The following is a 19,035-nucleotide window of genomic DNA, read 5'->3' as shown; positions in this document are numbered from 1 at the left end:
TTCAACTCTGAGATAAAATTGACAAAATTCTGATGTATATAAAGTGTGTAACATGATTTGATATATGTATACATTGTGAAAGGAGTCCCACCAAGTTAACTAATAGATCCATCACCTCACAGTGTTCTTTTTCTATAAGAACACTCAAGTTCTTTTGCTCAACATCACTCATCGGAAAATAATATCAAAACCACACTGAGCTACCACCCCACAACTGTCAGAATGGCTAACATTAACAATTCAAGCAACAACAGATGTTGGCGAGGATGCAGAGAAAGAGAATCTCTTTTGCACTGCTGGTGGGCATGAAAACTGGTATAATCACTCTAGAAAACACTTCCTCAAAAAATTAAAAATAGAACTACCCATGACTCAGGTATTTATCAAAGGGATACAGGTGCACTGTTTTGAAGGGACACATGCACCCCAATGTTTATAGCAGCACTACCAACAACAGCCAAAGTATGGAAAGAGCCCAAATGTCCACTGATGGATATATGGATAAAGAAGACATGGTATAGATATATACAATGGATTGTTACTCAGCAATTAAAAAGAATGAAATCTTACCATTTGCAACTACGTGGATGGAACTAGACGGTATTATGCTAAGTGAAATTTTTAGTCAGATAAAGACAAAAATCATATGCCTTGATTATTATATGAGGACTTTAAGATACAAAGCAGAGAGAACATACGGGAAGGAAATAAAAACTAATATAATAACAGGGAGGGGGACAAAACATAAGAGACTTTTTTTTTTAATGTTTTATTTATTTTTGTACAGAGAGAGACAGAGCATGAGAGAGGAAGGAGATACAGAACCGGAAGCAGGCTCTAGGCTATGAGCTGTCAGCACAGAGCCTGACGCGGGGCTCGAACCCACGAATGTGAGATCTGACCTGAGCCGAAGTCAGAGGCTCAACCGACTGAGCCACCCAGGTGCCCCAAGTGACTCTTAAATACAGAGAACAGAGGGCTGCTGGAGGGGTCGTGGGAGGGGGGATGGGCTAAATAGGTAAGGGGCTTAAGGAATCTACTCCTGAAATCATTGTTGCACCATGTGCTAACTTGGGTGTGAATTATAAAAAAATAAATTATCAAAAGTAAAAAAAATTATTACCGCAGAACTGAACCCCAAGAAATGGTGAATTCCTTAGAAGAGATATTGCCCCAAATGGAAATGTGGATATATACAAAAAATGAAGAAAAATCGGAAGTAGTAAATTGGTGAATTTAAAAAAGTTCTACTCCCTTAGCAAATTTTAATTATACAACACAGTATTATTAGCCATAGTAACCATGATATACATTACGTCCGCAGACCTTTTTCATGTTATAATGAAAGTTTGTATCCTTTTTCCAGCGTCCTCCTCCCTACCCACACCCCCACCCTGCCCCTGTCCCCATTCCCTTGGCAACCACTATTCTTTCTGTTTCTATGTGTTCAACTTTTTTTTAAGGTTTCACATAGACATGATCCATTGTAGTAGGTCTTTCTCTGGCTTATTTCACTTAGTATAATGCCCTCCAAGTTCATCAGAGTTATGCAAAGGACAGGATTTCCTTCTTTTTTGAGTGAACAATATTCTATTGTGCGTGAATACACACATTTTCTTTATTCATTCATCTCTCACTGGACACTTAGATTGTTTACATGTACAGCAAACATGGGACTACAGCTATCTCTTTGACCTTTGCATACATACCCAGAAGTGAGACTGCTGTATCATATAGTGGTTCTATTTTTAATTTCTTGAGGAACCTCCATACTGCTTTCCATAATGGCTGCACCAGTTTACATCCCATCAACAATGTACAAGGGTTCTCTTTTCTCTACATCCTTGGCAGCATTTGTAGTCTCTGGTCTTTTTGATAATAGACATCCTAACAAATATGAAGTAACATCTCACTATGGTTTGGATTTGCATATCCCTGGTGATTAGTGAGAGTAAGCAATTTCTCATATACTTCCCAGTCATTTATACGTCTTTTTTTTTTTTTTTTAGTGTTTTTTCATTTATTTTTGAGAGACAGAGAGAGACAGTGTGAGCAAGGGAGGGTGACAGAGAGAGAGAGGGAGACACAGAATCCAAAGCAGGCTCCAGGGTTTGAGCTAGCTGTCAGCACAGAGCCCAACGCAGGGCTCGAGCCCACAAACTGTGAGATCATGACCTGAGCTATAGCCGGCCACTCAACCGACTGAGTCACCCAGGTGCCCCCATTTATATGTCCTCTTTGGGGGAATGTCTATTCAGTTCTCTTGCCCATTTTTAGTTTTTATAATTAATTATGGAGTTGAAAATGATCAGGTCCCTTGCCCTTTCATATATATATATATATACATACATATATGTGTGTGTATGCATATGTGTATGTTACTATGTTATTGCATATGGATATCCAGTTTTCCAAACACCATTTATTGAAAAGACTACCCTTTCTCCATTGTATATTCTTATCTCCTTTGTCAAAAATTAACTGATCATATATGCATGAGTTTATATCTAGACTCTCTGTTCCACTGATCTATGTGTCTGTTTTTGACAATACCATAGTGTTTTGAATACTGTAGCTTCATAATACAATTTCAATTTAAAAAACTTAATGTCTCTGGCTTTTTTCTTCTCAAAATTGCTTTGGCTATTTGGGTTCTTTTGTGTTCTATCTTGGTGAAAAGGGCCATTGAAATTTTGATAGTGACTATGTTGAATCTATAGATCACTTTGGATATTACATTTTAACCATACTAATTCTTCCAATTCATGAACATGGAATATCTTCATATTTGTGTCTTTTTTAGCTTATTTCATAATGTCTTAGAGTTTCCAGTGACCAGATCTTTCACTTTCTCAATAAAATATATTCCCAAGTATTTTATTCTTTTTGATATTCTATAAATAGATTTTCTTAATATCTCTTTCCAATAGTTTATTGTTAATGTGTAGAAATGCAACTGGATTTTTTTTTGTATATTGATTTTGTACTCTGAGACTTTAAGTCACTTACTAGTTCTCACGGTTTTTGATGGGTTTGTGTGCATGCATGTGTGTGTGTGCTTATAGTCTTTTAAGGTTTTCTATACATAATATCATGTCATCTGCAAAAAGGGATTTTATTTTTTCCCTTCTAATTTTGATGTCTTTTAATTCTTTTTCTTGTCTAACTGCCATGACTAAAACTTCTAGTACTTTTTTAAATAAAAGTGGTAAGAGAGTGCATCCTTGTTTTGCTCCTGGTCTTTGAGTAAAAGCTTTCAGCTTTTCACTGTTGAACATCAAGTGAGCTATGGGGCTTGTCATATATGGCCTTTATTATGTTGAGGTATGTTCCATCTATACCTAATTTGCTAGGCACTTTTCAAAAAATTTTAATGCTTATTTACTGGGGGGGGTGGAGGTAGGGGCAGAGAGAGAGTGAGAGAGAGTGAGAGAGAGAGAGAGAGAGAGAGAGAGGGAATCCCAAGCTGGTTCTGTCCTGTCAGTGCACAGCCCAACATGGGGCTCAATCTCACAAACCACACCATGACCTGAGCCAAGATCAAGAGTTGGATGCTTAACTGACTGAGCAACCCAGGTACCCCTTGCTAAGCATTATTTTTAATTTTTTTAATGTTTATCTTGAGAGAGAGTGTGTACATGTGCGCAAGTTGGGGAGGAACAGAGACAGAGGGAGACACAGAATCCAAAGCAGGCTCCAGGCTCTGAGCTGTCAGAGTCTGAGCCGACACGGGGCTCAAACTCACAAACTGTGAGATCATGACCTGAGCCAAAGTCGGATGCTTAACGGACTGAGCCACCCATGCACCCGATCCCTTTCTAAGCATTTTCATCATGAAAAGATACTGAATTTTGACAAATGCTTTTTCTGTATCTGTATTTACTGAGATGATATGATTTTTATTCTTCATTTTGTTAATGTAGTTTATCACACTTAATGATTTGCAAATGCTAAACCATCCTTGCATACCAGGAATAAAAACATGATGCATGATCCTTTTAATGCACTATTAAATTCAGTTTACTAATATTTTGTTGAGGTTATTTGCATCCATCTTCATCAAGAAGACTGACTTGTTAATTTCCTTTTCTTGCAGTGTCCTTGTCTGGCTCTGGTATCAGGATTAATACTGGTCTTGTAAAATGAATCTGGAAGAAATGTACCTTCCTCTTGTAATTTTTGGATAAGTTTGAAAAATATTAGTATTAACTCTTCTTTAGATGTTGGGTAGTATTCACCAAGGAAGCCACCTGGTCCTATACTTTTCTTTATTGGGAGGTTTTTAATTACTGATTCAATCTCCTTACCAGTAACTGGTCTGTTTAGCTTTTTATTTCTTCAATTGGTAGGTTGGATATGTTTCTAGGAATTTATCCACTTCTTCTATGTTATCTCATTTGTTGGCATATAAATGTTCACAGTAGTTTCTTATGATCCTTAGTATTTGTTATCAATTCTTTGATAATATTCTTTGTCTTTCATTTCTATGTGTTTTTTCTCAGTCTAGGTAAAGGTCTGTCGATTTTGTGTATCTTAAAAAAAAAACAGCTCTTAGTTTGTTATTTTGTTGTCTCCCTGGACATTACATTTCGTTTATTTATGCTATGATTTTTGTTATTTTCTTCCTTCTGCTGACATTATCCTTAGTTTATTCTTCGTCTTCTAGTTCCTTGAGGTGTAAAGATAGGTTGAGATCTTTATTTTTTATTAATATAGTGTTTATCATTATAAACCTGTCTCTTAGGACTGCTTTTGCTGTATCCCATATATTTTGGTACAATGTGTTTTCATTTTCATTTGTCTCAAGATATTTTTTTATTTTCCTTTTATTCTATGATCCATTAATTATTCAGGAGCATGTTATATAATCTCCACATATTTGTAAGTTCTGTCTCTTCTACTTTCATCATTCTCCCTAATCACTCCATCTTCCTATCACCTCAGCTCCAACCCTATCATTTTTCAAATGAAGCAGGACTTTTAGGTCTTTATTTCAACCTTAAAATGTGATTGAAAGTATTCCCCACAGAAAGGATATTCCTAAGCAGCATCAGAAACAGACATAGGTCCTCTCCCTGTCTTATATATGTTTTCCCTTACTCATTCCTTTTCCCCTCCTTCTCTATGTCTTTGTTACAACTTTGTCTTCTCCATGTATGTCTTAGATTCTCAGAAATATCCAGTGGCAGCCATGGGCATGATGAAGACTCATTAATGACACTCAATATTGGAGAAAATGTCAACTTGTATGTTAAAGACAAAGCAGAATCCTCATTTCAAGAGTAATACTGGAAGAACAGATTTTCTATCTTCTATTAGGTCAGCAATCAGAGAACTCCTATGTATCTTTTAAAGATACATAGTTAAAGTATTACAGATAAAACTATAGAGTGTTTGGGACTGGCTTCCAAATGATCCAGAAGGGAGCACAGTGGAGAGTATAGGTAAAACAAGATGGGCTAATAGTTAATAACTCTTAAAGCAAGTTGATGGGTACGTGGAAGTTCATTACACTATTCTAAGTTTTAAATATATTTGAAACCTTTAAAAATAAAAAGTTTAAAAAATTAAAATTAAGGACTTGAAAATGAGAAGCAAAGCAAAGAGGGGGAAAAACTCCTTATCTAAAGCTCCCAGTTTATGTAGTACAATTAGTGCATCAAGGTACAATTAAATATTGTAAAATACATTCAATAAATGCAAAGGAGCCAATGAAAAGAACAAACCATCTTTGGAGAAATCTTTAAAAATGCTAGTTGAAAGAACATTTCTGTTTTTAATAATCACCTCTCAAATATATAATATTTTCAACTTTTCAAGTGTGAGCATTTTCCAGTGACAGTAAGGTGTGCACGAACAGTGCACATGTTAGAACCAGCACTGGGTTCAAAGTAACCACAACCAGTGCTCGCTTCAGCAGCACATATACTAAAATAACCACACCTTAAGGATATAGTTTTCAAACTGTGGTCACGTTCATGAAGCAAAACAATATCCTAGGCTTATAAAAGATAAAATACATAAAAATACTCCAAAAAGATGCTTTATCTAAAAAAATACACTCTAATAAAGAAGAAATAAAATAAGTCTCCTTCCAGATTTCAAGTGTGGATAGGGGAACTGAGGGAAAGGATAAAAAAAGGAAGCTACTTTAAAGCTAAAGCTCTCAGACACCTGGAAATGCATTTCATCTAACTATGAGATGAAGCTTGAGAAACTGGCTTTGAATGAGAATGAACTAGTACGTGTAACTCTGCTGTCTTCCAAAACTCTACTCTTCACTAAAAATCACAGTAAAGGAACTAAAAACAGAAACTCAAGGACAAAGAGAACACAAGAGAAGATAGCTGCTACATTTTTAAGATTGGAGAGCATAAAGGCAAGTGACAGCTGACTTAGCAGTGTCAGGAACACTAGACATGGAGGGACGTCTGGGTGACTCAGTGAGCTGAGCATCTGATTCTGAATTTCAGCTCAGATCATGACCTCACAATTTGTGGGTTTGAGCACCAGACCCAGCTCTGCACTGGCAGTATGAAGCCTGCATGGGATTCTCTCTCTCTCTCTCTCTCCTGTCTCTCTGCCCCTCCTCTGCTTGTACACTCTCTCTCAAAATAAATTAAAAAATCAAAAATAAATAAATAGGGGTGGCTAGGTGGTTCAGTCTGTTGAGCTGGTGACTTCGGCTCTGGTCATGACTCACAATTCATGGGTTCGAGTCCCACATCAGACTCTGTGTTGACAATTCACAGCCTGGAACCTGCTTTTGATTCTGTCTGTCTGTCTGTCTGCCTCTCTCTCTCTCTCTCTCTTTGCTCCTCTCCCATTCCTGCTCTGGCACTCTCTTTCAAAATTAAATAAACATTAAAATAATAAATAAATAATAAACCCAGACACTGAAAAAGCCAAAAAGCAAGCAAGTACATAACAAGACCCCCAAAAGGCTCAGGAACCGGCTACACGAGTACTTCTACAAGTGACAGTGAAGGGGGAGCTACAAACAGGAAGCTTAGCTAGAAGTCTGTCTAAAACTCACTTAGTCACCTGCATTACTTCACTGCAGCCAGGATTCTGGCCTTTCCCAACCCTAGCAGAGGACTAGAGGCACACTGCCTAGAGAAGTGAATAGAAGATCTGGATGAGGGGAGACCAGGTACAGTTGAAAAGAGGTAATTCAATCAAATCACTGAATGTTGAGACCTCTAACCCTCTTGAATTATTGAGCAACCACAATGTCAACAGGCAGATCTAATATTTTAGATGATTATTCTCTGAGTCCCCAATGCAAAAGAAAGACCTGAACATACAGACATTAAACGGTTCCCAATATAACAGCCCAGCCAGCAAACTGTACAATCAAATCTAGAGTTAAAAGTATCAGAAGTTGGGGTTCTGATTTTTTACTTTGCTTATCCATTTGGAGTGTCATTGTAACTACTGTATTGTAAATGATGGAAAATAATTGCATATGTTTAAAAAAATAGTGTTATATTCTAAAAAAAATAAAGTTACAAAAAAATTAAAAAATAAAAATAAAAAATAAAAAAAAATTTAAAAAGTATCATGAATTCAAAGTTCTCAACAAGCCTCAATATTAAATATGAGCAGAGAACCAATAACTATAAGAAAAGTCAGTAACATGAAAAACAGAAAACCAAACAGAGAAAAAGAAAGAAAATTGAAGAAAATAGACACATCACAGGAAGAAAAATATCACCTATCTTTAAAATCTTTGGAGAAGTAAGAGAAAATAGTACATCTATGGAAAAAGAACAGTATGTTAGTTTTTTAAAATGAATATTCAGAAAACCAAAAAGAACTCCTGAAAATTCTAAATGTGACAAAAATTAAAAACTTACTAAAAATTCAGGTGGAAAGGGGGAGAGAAAACTAAATCCTACATTTAGTATATTTACTAGTTCCAGAAAGAAAGAAAATAGAGAAGTAAATAAGAAAAGTAATGAGATTATTTTCAAGAACTGAGGGACAAAAGTTTTCAAATTCAAAGAGCCCACTAAGTGCCCAGCACCAAGGACCATCATCATGATATTTCAAAACACTGAAGAAAAGAAAAAATCTGACCCTCATGAATGGAAAAAATAGATATGTGATATATATACATATATATGTACACACACACACACACACACATATATGTTTCAAAACAGAATCAAGAATGAGAATGGGGGCACCTACGTGGCTCATTCAGTTAAGTGTCTGACTCTTGATTTAGGCTCAGGTCATGATCTCACAGTTCCCATGAATTTGAGCCCCACGTCAGGCCCTGCTTTGGCCTGCTTTGGACTCCGCACTGATAGCACCAAGCCTGCTTGGGATTCTTTGTCCATCCCTCCTCAGCTTGCATGGAGATGCAGGTGAGTTCTCTCTCTCTCTCCCTTTCCCTCAAAATAAACAAATATTAAAAGAGAAAAAAAATGAGAATGGCACTGGACTTCCCAGTGGCAACACTAGAAGAAAGAAAACAAAAGAGAAATGTTTTCAAAATTAGGAGAAAACTAATTTCTATTAGAATTCTAAACCTAGCCATACTAAGTATCCATAGAGCAGAGGTTTTCAGGTATGAAAAGTCTCACAGAAAATTACTTTACTTTCCTCAAGAAGCCCCTGCAGGAAGTATTCCATCAAAAAGGGGAAGTATACCATAATAGAGAGATGGAATCCTGTAACCAGAAGATTCAACCTAAAAGAAAGACAAATGCATTCTCCAGGATGAAGCTGAAGGGAGATGACAGACTGACAGCTATGCAAGAAGTACACAGTCCAGCCTCCAACCATGAAACAGGTCAGAAAGTTCCAGGAAAATGGTGCAGGGGCTCTGAAAAACAGTCTGGCAATTCCTCAAAAAGTTAAACATGAAATTATCCTATGACCCTGCAATTTTACATCTAGAGATATACTCAAAAGATTTGAAAACAAATTCTTGTACAACAATGTTCATGATAATCAAAAGGGAAGAACCCAACTGTCAATGAACTAATGAAAGGATAGACAAAATACAGTATATCCAGACAATGGAATATTATTCAGTCGTAAAAAGGAATAAGGTACTAATACATGCTACAACTTGGATAATCCTTGAAAACGTTATGCCAAAAAAAATTAAAAAGCCAGACACAAAAAGTCATACTGTATAATTCCATTAACAGTAGTCTTCCCTTCTCTGTCGGATATAAGTTCTAAGACCCATATGTGGATGCCTGATACTTCACATAGAACCAAACCCTATATATATTATGTTTTTTTCCTATACATAACATAAAGTTTAATTCCTAAATTGGACACAGTAAGAGATTAACAACAGTCACTAAAATAATAAAATAGACCAGTTAGAACAATATATTGTAATAAAAGTTATGTGAATGTGGTCTCTGTCTCTGTTGCTCTCTTAAAATTTCCTACTGTGCTGTACTCACCTTTCTTCCTATGATGACGTGAGATGATAAAATGCCTAAGTAATAAGATGAAGTGAGGCAAATGATGTGACATAGTAGTGGCCTACAACTGACCTAATGATACATTCAGAAGGAGGATTATCTACTTCTGGACCATGGATGACCATGGATACACTGAAACTATAAAAAGCAAAACTGAAATAATGGGGGGACTACTATATATGAACTATTCAGAACAGGTAAGTCCATAGAGTCAGAGCTGTTTGCTGGTTGCCAGGGGCTGGAGAAGCAGGAGTGGGGAGGGACTGCTTAATGAACCCAGGGATGGTTTTTTTCTAAGTAATAAAGTTTTGGAATTACACAAAGATGGTGGTTGCACAACACTTAACTGTACTAAATGCCACTTAACTTTTATATGGTTAATTTTATGTTAAGTGAATTTTACCTCCATTTCTTAAAAAAAGAAAGAAAGCTCCCAGAGAGCTCCAAAGGATGAAACTGATAAAATACATAATATGTTGTAAACACATTAAAATGAAATGTTAATAAGTGAGGCAAAATTTAAGAATGAATTAGCATTAATACACAAAAAACTAAACAAATTTAAAAAACTAGAAACCCTAAGAAAAGTAATCATTTTAGTCAAGCACAGTATTTTTTTTAAGTTTATTTAATTTGAGAGAGAGAGAGAGAGAGAGAGAGAGAGAGAGAGAGAGAGAGAGAGAACGCGCACAAGCAAAGGGAGGAAGAGAGACAGGGAGACAGAGAATCCCAACCAGGCTCCCGGCGGCCAATGCAGAGCCCGATGCAGGGCTCAGTCTCATTAACCGTGAAATCCTGACCTGAGCCAAAATCAAAAGTCGAACGCTTAACCAACTGGGCCACCCAGGTGCCTCTATTTTTATTTTTATTTTTTATATTTTGAAAGAGAAGCAAGTTAGTGAGTTGGGGAAAAGAGCAGAGGGAAAGAAACAATCTTAAACAGGTTCCATGCTCAGTGCAGAGTCTGATCCCACAACCCTGGGATCATGACTTGAGCTGAAATCAAGAGTCATACACTCAACCCACTGAGCCACACAGGCACCCCACTCATGTATAGTATTTATAAAATTATAGTAATTCAAATATGATTATTAATCTAAGCACAATGATAACAATTATATGGAGAATGGAGGCAGGAAATGTCCACATTCTGTGGGAGAAAGGGAGAGGTGAAAGAACAGATCCTGATTTTCCACAGTTCAGATTTAATGAAAAATACCAAAAAGTGAACATTTTAAAAGTAGAGTACAGAACTAACTACAAAAGCCCACACACAGCCAAGGCAATCTTGAGAAAGAAGAATAAAGCTGAAGGTCCAGATTTCAAGATAAACTACAAAGCTGTAGTAATCAAAACAGTATGGTACTGGCACAAAAACACACATAGATCAATGGACCAGAATAGATAGCCCAGAAATAAACCCTCAAGTATATGGTCAATTAATCTATAACAAAGCAGGAAAGAGTATACAATGAGGAAAAGAAAGTCTCTTCTATAAATGGTGCTGGGAAAACTGGACAAAACTATGCAAAAGAATGACATGGGACCACCATCTTAGCCATACACAAAAATAAATTCCAAATGGATTAAAGACCTAAATGTAAGACCTGAAAACATAAAACTCCTAGAAGAAAACACAGGCAAGAATTTCTCTGATACTAGCCTTAGCAACACTTTTCTCAATAGGTCTCCTGAAGCAAAGGAAACAAAAACAAAAATAAACTATTGGGACTACACTAAAACAAAAAGCTTTTGCACAGCAAAGGAAACCATCAACAAAATGAAAAGACAACATACTGAATGGGAGAAGTTATTTGCAAATCACATATCCGATAAAGGGTTAATATCCAAAATACATGAACAACTTCTACAACTAAACATGAAAAAATAATGATTAAAAAACAGAGGAGCTGAATAGACATTTTTCCAAAGAACACATACAGAAAGCCAACAGATACATGACAAGATGTTCAACATCACTAATCATCTAGGAAATGCAAATCAAAACCACAGTGAGATATCACCTCACATCTGTCAGAATGATTAGCACTAAAAACAAGAAATAACGAAGAGAGAGGGATGCAAAACTTGAGAGACTATTGAATACTGAAAATGAACTGAGAGTTGAAGGGGAAGGGGGAGGGGGGAAAAGAGGTGGTGGTGATGGTGGAGGGCACTTAAGGGGAAGAGCACTGGGTGTTGTATGGAAAACAATTTGACAACAAAATATTATGGAAAAATAAAAAAATAAATAAATAAAAAATAAAAACCAAAAAAAAACATACATAAAAAAAAACAAGAAATAACAAATGTTGTTGAGAATGTGGAGAAAAAGGGAACCCTCATGAACTGCTCGTGGGAATGTAAACTGGTATAGCCTCTTTAGAAAACGGTATGGAGGTCCCTCAAATGATTAAAAATAGAAACACCACACAATCCAATAATTCCACTACTGGGTATTTGCCCAAAGAAACGAAAATACTAATTTGAAAAGATATAGGCATCCCTATGTTTATTGTAGCATTTTTTAAAGTTTTTATTTATTTATTTTGAGAAAGAGAATGCTCAGACAAGGGCAGGGGTGGGGAAGGGGCTGAAAGAGAGGGAAAGAAAGAGAATGCCAAGCAGGCTCCGTGCAGTCAGCATGGAGCTCAACTCGGGACTCTAACCCACAAACCAGAGGTAATGACCTGCACCAAAATTAAGAGTCAGACACTTAACCTACTGAGCTACTCAGGTGCCCCTATTGTAGCATTATTAACAATAGCCAAGATAGCTGGAAGCAACCCAGATATCCACTGATCGGTGAACAGATAAAGAAGATGTGGTATACACATACTATAGAATATTACTCAGCCATTAAAAAGAAGAATGAGATCTTACCATTTGCAGCAACAGTGATAGACCTAAAGGGTATTATGCTAAATGCAATAAATCAGACAAAGACAAATATGACAAATACCATATGATTTCACTTATATGTGTAATCTAGAAAATAAAAAAGCTGAAACAGACCCATAAATACAGAGAACTGATGGTTGCCAGAGGGGAAGTGTGTGGGGGGATGGGCAGGATGAGTGAAGGAAAGTGGGGTGTACAGACTTCCCATTATGGCATGGAATAAGTCAGAGATGAAAGGTACAGTGTGGGGAATACAGTGAATGGTACTGTAGTAGCACTGTACAGTAACAGATGGTAGCTACATTTGTGGAATGTGATTGCTGAAATAATTATAAGAGTGTTTTTAAACAACTTTTTTTAAAGCAACTTTTAAGTTGCCTCTGGACGTGGAAGTAAGAAATGGGGTGTAATACCACAGGGAATTGATATTTTTGGTAATAAACCTAAAATTAAAAGGGAAATGGAGAAGGAATGGTATATATATTTACATCAGTTATGAAAACTAGGCTCACCTGGAGAAACTGTGTGAATTCTGTGTAATTAAGATGCTTCTTCCGATTATGCCCAAAATGCAGTCGGATAAATTCACAGTCCCAGTTAAAAGGGATATGGTGATGAATAATAGTCTGTCCAAAAATTTCTTTGACATTTTCTTAAAAGGGAAAACAAAAATAAACAAATTATATCTGGAATAAGTAGTTTAGTCCACTGCAATGTTCCTACAGAAAGAAATTAAGAGAAATTTCAAGTCAATATTATCTGCTTCTATTAAGATTAGCTGCAAAATTTTTTGTGCCCAGAAACCCATGCACAGGAACACAATTGATACAAAATATAATTTTACACTTAAGATTGTGTACCATTAGATATGAGGCCATGAGATTCTTAATTTCTCTTGATTTAATTTTAATTAGGAGGTGATTTATATCTTGCACTATAAATGGCTGCTACTTTGCATTCCTGTATAAAATCAATAGTGTTTTCCCAGTTCCTCAAGGAGTCGAATTAAGCCCTTTATCAGAAGCATGAATACCTAAATTACAGTATAATGCAATATTTGTCACACTAAGTATGGTTTGATTGAGGCTTGATTATTACATTCACACTAGCCTGAATCTGTCTATTGAAGATAGGTATAAGAAATACTACCAAAAGCATATCATTAGCTCAGCAGCAAGCACCTTATTAAAAGCTTCTGATATTGTCAAAAATATGGTCTTGACACAAAGCTTCAAAATCCCCATAAAAAGCATGATTATTAGTCTCAACTATTAAAATATTTTAAGATAAGTGAAATTAGTGATTCACTTTTAAATAAAGAAGGACTAAACACAGTACACTAACTTTTAGATAGGAATCAGTCACGCTGTGTAAATATACAACCAAAACCCTCTGACAGCTGGTCTTCATGCACTAACAATGTCAGTCACTTTCTTACACAGTTCTATACTTACTATAAAAGTCAATTCACAAATGACTGGTACTTTAACAAGCATAGACTGGATAGCCTAATTTAGAAGCTCATGCCAAAAAAAAAAATCGTTAACAAAGTTAAGAAAGCAGGAAGCCTCTTTACTGATGTCTTAAGAACAAAATTATTTTCAAATGTAAGCCAATTAGTGTAAGTGCTCTACCATCCATAGCTATCAATTTTACTAATTAGTAAATATAAGTTTAGTGTTTTATAATCTCCAACTATGCTACTTTCTCTAAATTCTGCAAATTCTTTGAATAAGATACTGATCTCATATTGTAAATGGTTTAATGGATTCCCTTTAGTTTTATATACCTTTTCTGTTTTCTTCATAAAAGCATTACTAGCGGGGGAAGATGGAGGAGGGTGAGAATCCTGAACTGTAAATCCTACCAGTCTGGACTCAGTATAACAGCTCTGAATAGGTCACTGCTATCAGTAAGTTGGAAGAAGGCATTGGATGTCACTGGGGAGATGGGATTCTCATCTTTTCTTTCAAATGGAATATAGCACTTATTTCTTCCCTAATTAGGAACACTATATCATAATTTTCAAACCATGTTAAGACATTTTCACTTTCCATAAACACAAATTAAATATATAAGTTTTTGTTTCTGAAAGCAAAAAAAAAAAAAAATTAACTCAGTAGCAACTCATGGGATGGATCTTGGCTTTTAACCAATATAAAAGTTTACCCTCAAATCTATGTGGAATATCAACAGTTGCAAAAATTTGTCAAAGTTTACAAGATAATTAAATAAAGGTTACCAAAAATATTTAGAGCTAAATATATTTTGAGAGATCAGCAAAGATTTTTTAAGATCTTTTTAAATTAATAGCTGCTTTATTCCCAAATTAATTACTCTGATTTCTTATTTTTAAGATCTAACAAATAGAGTGTTAAACTAAGGAAACATGAAGAAATTAAGGGAAGGTAGAATAGAATAACTTACTACATATATTTAATTTAAATATTAAGATTATGAAAGGGAATACATTTTTCATGATAACCTTTATTATAAAGGTCACAAATCTTAAAACTCAACTATTTGACAAGAAATATACATACTGCTACCTAGATTAAGTTTTATATAATGGTGGAATAAAACTGAATTCCCTTTACATGATCAGAAAATATTAGAATACTACTGTAAAACTAATCAAATACAATCAAAGATTCAACAGCTTTCAAACTATGAAAATTTACTTAATTATAAAAACTGTTTTCTACTACCACAAAAAGTATAAACCAAAATTACAATGTCTAGCTTACATTCAGAAAAAGTTCCATAATAAAAACTTTAACTAAAATCCTATGTTGTAAACTTCCTAGCAACCTCTAACTAAGATCCTGGAATATCTTTGAAATAATTAAAATGATAGCTTAAATTACTCATAGTAATCTTCCCAAATATTGAAGTGTCATTTCCATGACTATTTGTTTCAACATTTCCTACTTCTCCCAAAGTGGTCATTGACAGCTTTGTACGTGGTTTTATTATGATCATTAGTATGTGCTGTTTTATTAACCACCCCCCAGACACTTTTAATTATTTTGACTATGTCACAGGCTACAACTATAGTTACTAGGACTAACAAAATTTCAAACCTACTTTGGCACCTCTTGATGTGTCCCACTTCCCTTCTGTTATTATTTTGCTACCAACTGCCTAAGGTTAATTCAGGAAGCTTATAAAAATAATTAGTACAACTATTATTTTAAAATCCAATTCATAATTACTTTACCAGGATGTGTGTATCCAAAAAAAAGTTATACAAAAGCTCCAGAACTGGAGAGCTTCTCCTTGTGTGAGGCAATAGCTCAAACAGGTGATGTGCCTCTTATCTCACCTAGTTTTATCAGGTTCTGCATGACATGAAAGGGAACCCCAACAATCTCAAATATTCCCAATACATCTAACTGAAGCTGCATAGCAAGGTTTACCCCACAGAGAATCCCGTCTTTCCAGTGGCAAACAAGGGTTGTTAGCTCTAAATAGCAATCCTTGGAGTATTAATTCAGTGGCCATAGTTCTGGCCTGGATGAAAGGGCTATGACAGTCACATCTTATTGGCAGCAAGATCATGATCTAGTGTTTTATACCAGATTGGTATTGCTATGGGATATAGGAATCCATTTGTTTTCTGACATATAGAAAACAATAGACCACTTTTTCACTTCCTGCAGAGCATGGGCTTATGAAAGAGATGGTTTATAATTCCTCTTGAAAAGGGAACTGGGGCCAGACACAAAAGTAGCCTGTCGTTATGTTCTCTTTGCTCAAAGGGAAGGAGCATGATTTATCAGGAGAGTAGGTAACGGTGACAACTGTGATTAAGTGAAAATGTTCACAGACGTATAACATTAGTCAGTTTAGCTGTATCAGTCACTTATGATGATTGGACTAGATGAAATACACATTGAAGCATACATATTATGTAAATATGTCTTAACAGAGGTTTTAATTTCCCCAACAGCCCACAATGTGTTTCCCCATCTCATCCACCCTCATCCCTCCCCTGGTCCTTATGGGAGCTTCCTACTGGTCTTGTTCACCTTTCTGCAGTACAAAATTACCTCTGACCGGGGCTGGCACTCTTCTCCAAGACTGCCGCCATGCCTGTTCCATGAATGAGCCTGGAAGGAGCTGCTGTACCAACGGTGTGGCCAGAGAACTCCTCCTGTAGGTATACAAGCCATCAGCCCTGTGACACAGCCCACCTACCATCAGCCCAACGACATCCTGATTCCAAGGATTCCAGCCCAGCAGGAGCCACTGCTTCCAACTTAAAAGGCTTGAGACCAAATATTTTTATTGTCAGCGGGGGGGAAAAGTCCTCAATAGCTCAGTTTCATGAGCATAGTTCTTAAAGTGAAGTCAGAGAGGCTTTTAGAAGGATCCCCACCAAAACAGTGAACTCCTTTTGAATAACTGAACAAAAACAATGGCGAGACTTGTGGAAGTAAAGAGTTTTTCAGTGAAGGAAAACTTGGGGAGAAAGAAGAACAACTAAGAGACCAAAAAAGAAAACAAAGGAAAACAAACAACAACAACAGAAACTTCAACAACAGGAACTTGGCAGAAGAAGTCCCAACCAAAATAGCATGTAGACTCAGTCCCAGACCGTTAGATTCTACTTCCAGTTGGGTCATTAATTTCCTAGGTGACTTCCTCTGTTTCTCTAAGCAAAAGTATTTCTATTAACCCTTTACCTACCTCCAGAAGGGACTACCATACAATTAGTCAATAGAGTAGTCCTGCTGCCAAATATATGTGAAGGTCCATTTCTCAGGAAGAATGAGTTTACATTTAAAGAGCATCTATTACTATAGAAACTAGATGCTTCAACAGTCTATCGCCAAATTCATAAAAACTAATAACACCATGACCTTTTTCTATAACCTCAAGCTCTAAGCTACTATATTAGCCTTGAATATTAACAGGATTTTTCTCTGCAATATCTGAAAGGAGTCTCAAAATTCCTAGCGATTTATTTTGAACATCCAGGTGAAGCTCTAATTCTTACTAGACCAAATTAGTATTGGTCATCATTAGATTTTCACAGTATTCCTTATCTACAGCTTTGTTTCCACTGAGAAAGGGTAATTTTTCACATCTAGACTTCTATCTCCTGAACCTTTAATAACAGGAGTGCTTATGCCTAAACCATCTCAATCTACTCTTCCCTTCAGGGAAAAAGAGTCTATTTTAAAGGCACAAATGGAAGCCATTTCTATTTGCTGTAACTAATGACAAGCAACATATACCAAATGAAAAAGAAATCCCTGCTTTTTCAGGGTTCTACAGTGAGAGAATAAAGATGTGCCCTTGAAAAAGTTCATTTTGGAGAGTTCCCATTCCTAGGCAAGCGCTTTGGAACACAATGTTGATGAGATTTTAATAAAAAACTTAGACTGTACAACATATCTTATACTCATTTATTAGTTAATAGACAGGGGTTTGGGTTTCTTTTTTTTTTTTTAGAAGGATTACATCTTTGTTAAAGCAATAGGCTTTTATTTTTTTTTTAAGTGGGACAAATGCAAGGCAGCTACTGACAACACAATGCAGTATAACTGGTTATCTTGATCACCTCAACCTAATTCTATCAAGCAGAATATCCAGTGCACTAGAGGCTGGTAGTGAGACCAAGGCAAGTTTAGACTGTATCTAGCACACACCAGTCATGCCACAGCCTCCACAAGGGTCATGCCACCAGGCAATAACAGATACATAAGCCATTAAGTAATTATCCACAGCACGCATTAGAAGTTTTATTAAAAGAACATCAAAGAAGAAACAACTAATGGTTTTATTCACTACTTTAAAAATTCCAGAACCCTCTCCTGCGCTTGCTTGCACATTCTGAAGTGGATCACTGAGGTCTCAGTATAAGTCCTCTCCCCCAAAGTAGAGACATCTCTAACAATGAAAAAACAAAAAAAACTTGTCCAGCACTCAAGTATATGTTGTTCAATATTCCTATTTATATAAATTCTTGCAAAAATGTATACAATTTAAATATCTAATCTGATGTGTATTAAAAAGCATATCTAAAAAAACAAAAGCATAGATGAGAACAATATATACAAATACACAGATAATAACATCATCATCATCATAGTCCACGAGATATCGATGGCTTAACAGTTTCCCCCCATATCATTACATCTGGCATCCAGTGTTCTCTCCCACCTTTCTCTCCTGATGTGCACAAGAGAATATTATATCTTAAATAAGTTCTAAACTCAAAAATATAAGGCCATTTGGTGAAAAGGATTTACAGCTAGAATTGATCTAAAATTTCCTTTTACCTAAACATATATCTATAAATACATAAGCACAATTCATTTTATTAAGTGGATACAAACATGAAAACTGACCTTTAACACCGATCCAAAATCCTATAAAAATAAACTCCAAGTTAATTATTTCCTTATGCTGAAATTCTGTAGTCTTGAAAACAGCCTGTAATGAGTAGGCCTTAGAAATCTTGTTAAATGGCATTTGTAATAGTTTCAATGCTTTTCCTCTTTTCTTAGTAATATAAAATTAAACTTTCTCTCCAATATGATTCTTTTTATTTAAGAAAATTTGTCTAAAATGGATCCTCAAAACTAGGGAGGCAAGACAAGAAGGAAAATGGTCAAGGTCCCCAGGAAATAGGTGAACATCGTCAAGATAACCATCCAACTGGCCAGGG

The 19,035-nt window shown here is 35.8% G+C and overlaps 1 protein-coding gene across 3 annotated transcripts in view; it reads right to left on the bottom strand.

The window, feature by feature from the left end:
- The window catches only part of SLC25A12 (solute carrier family 25 member 12), a 201,543-nt gene that overhangs the window by 47,527 nt on the left and 134,981 nt on the right, over positions 1-19,035 (bottom strand). For all 3 annotated transcript variants that reach the window (XM_029934380.1, XM_029934381.1, XM_029934382.1), the window contains one exon: positions 12,869-13,008. In XM_029934380.1, coding sequence (XP_029790240.1) covers positions 12,869-13,008 — 140 coding nt within the window. The remainder of the gene's footprint in view (positions 1-12,868; positions 13,009-19,035) is intronic.

The sequence above is a fragment of the Suricata suricatta genome, chromosome 3, assembly GCF_006229205.1.
Source record: "Suricata suricatta isolate VVHF042 chromosome 3, meerkat_22Aug2017_6uvM2_HiC, whole genome shotgun sequence".
Taxonomy (NCBI): Eukaryota; Metazoa; Chordata; class Mammalia; order Carnivora; family Herpestidae; genus Suricata; species Suricata suricatta.
The sequence above is the reverse complement of the archived record's forward strand: the minus strand, read 5'-3'. Positions and strand labels throughout refer to the sequence as shown.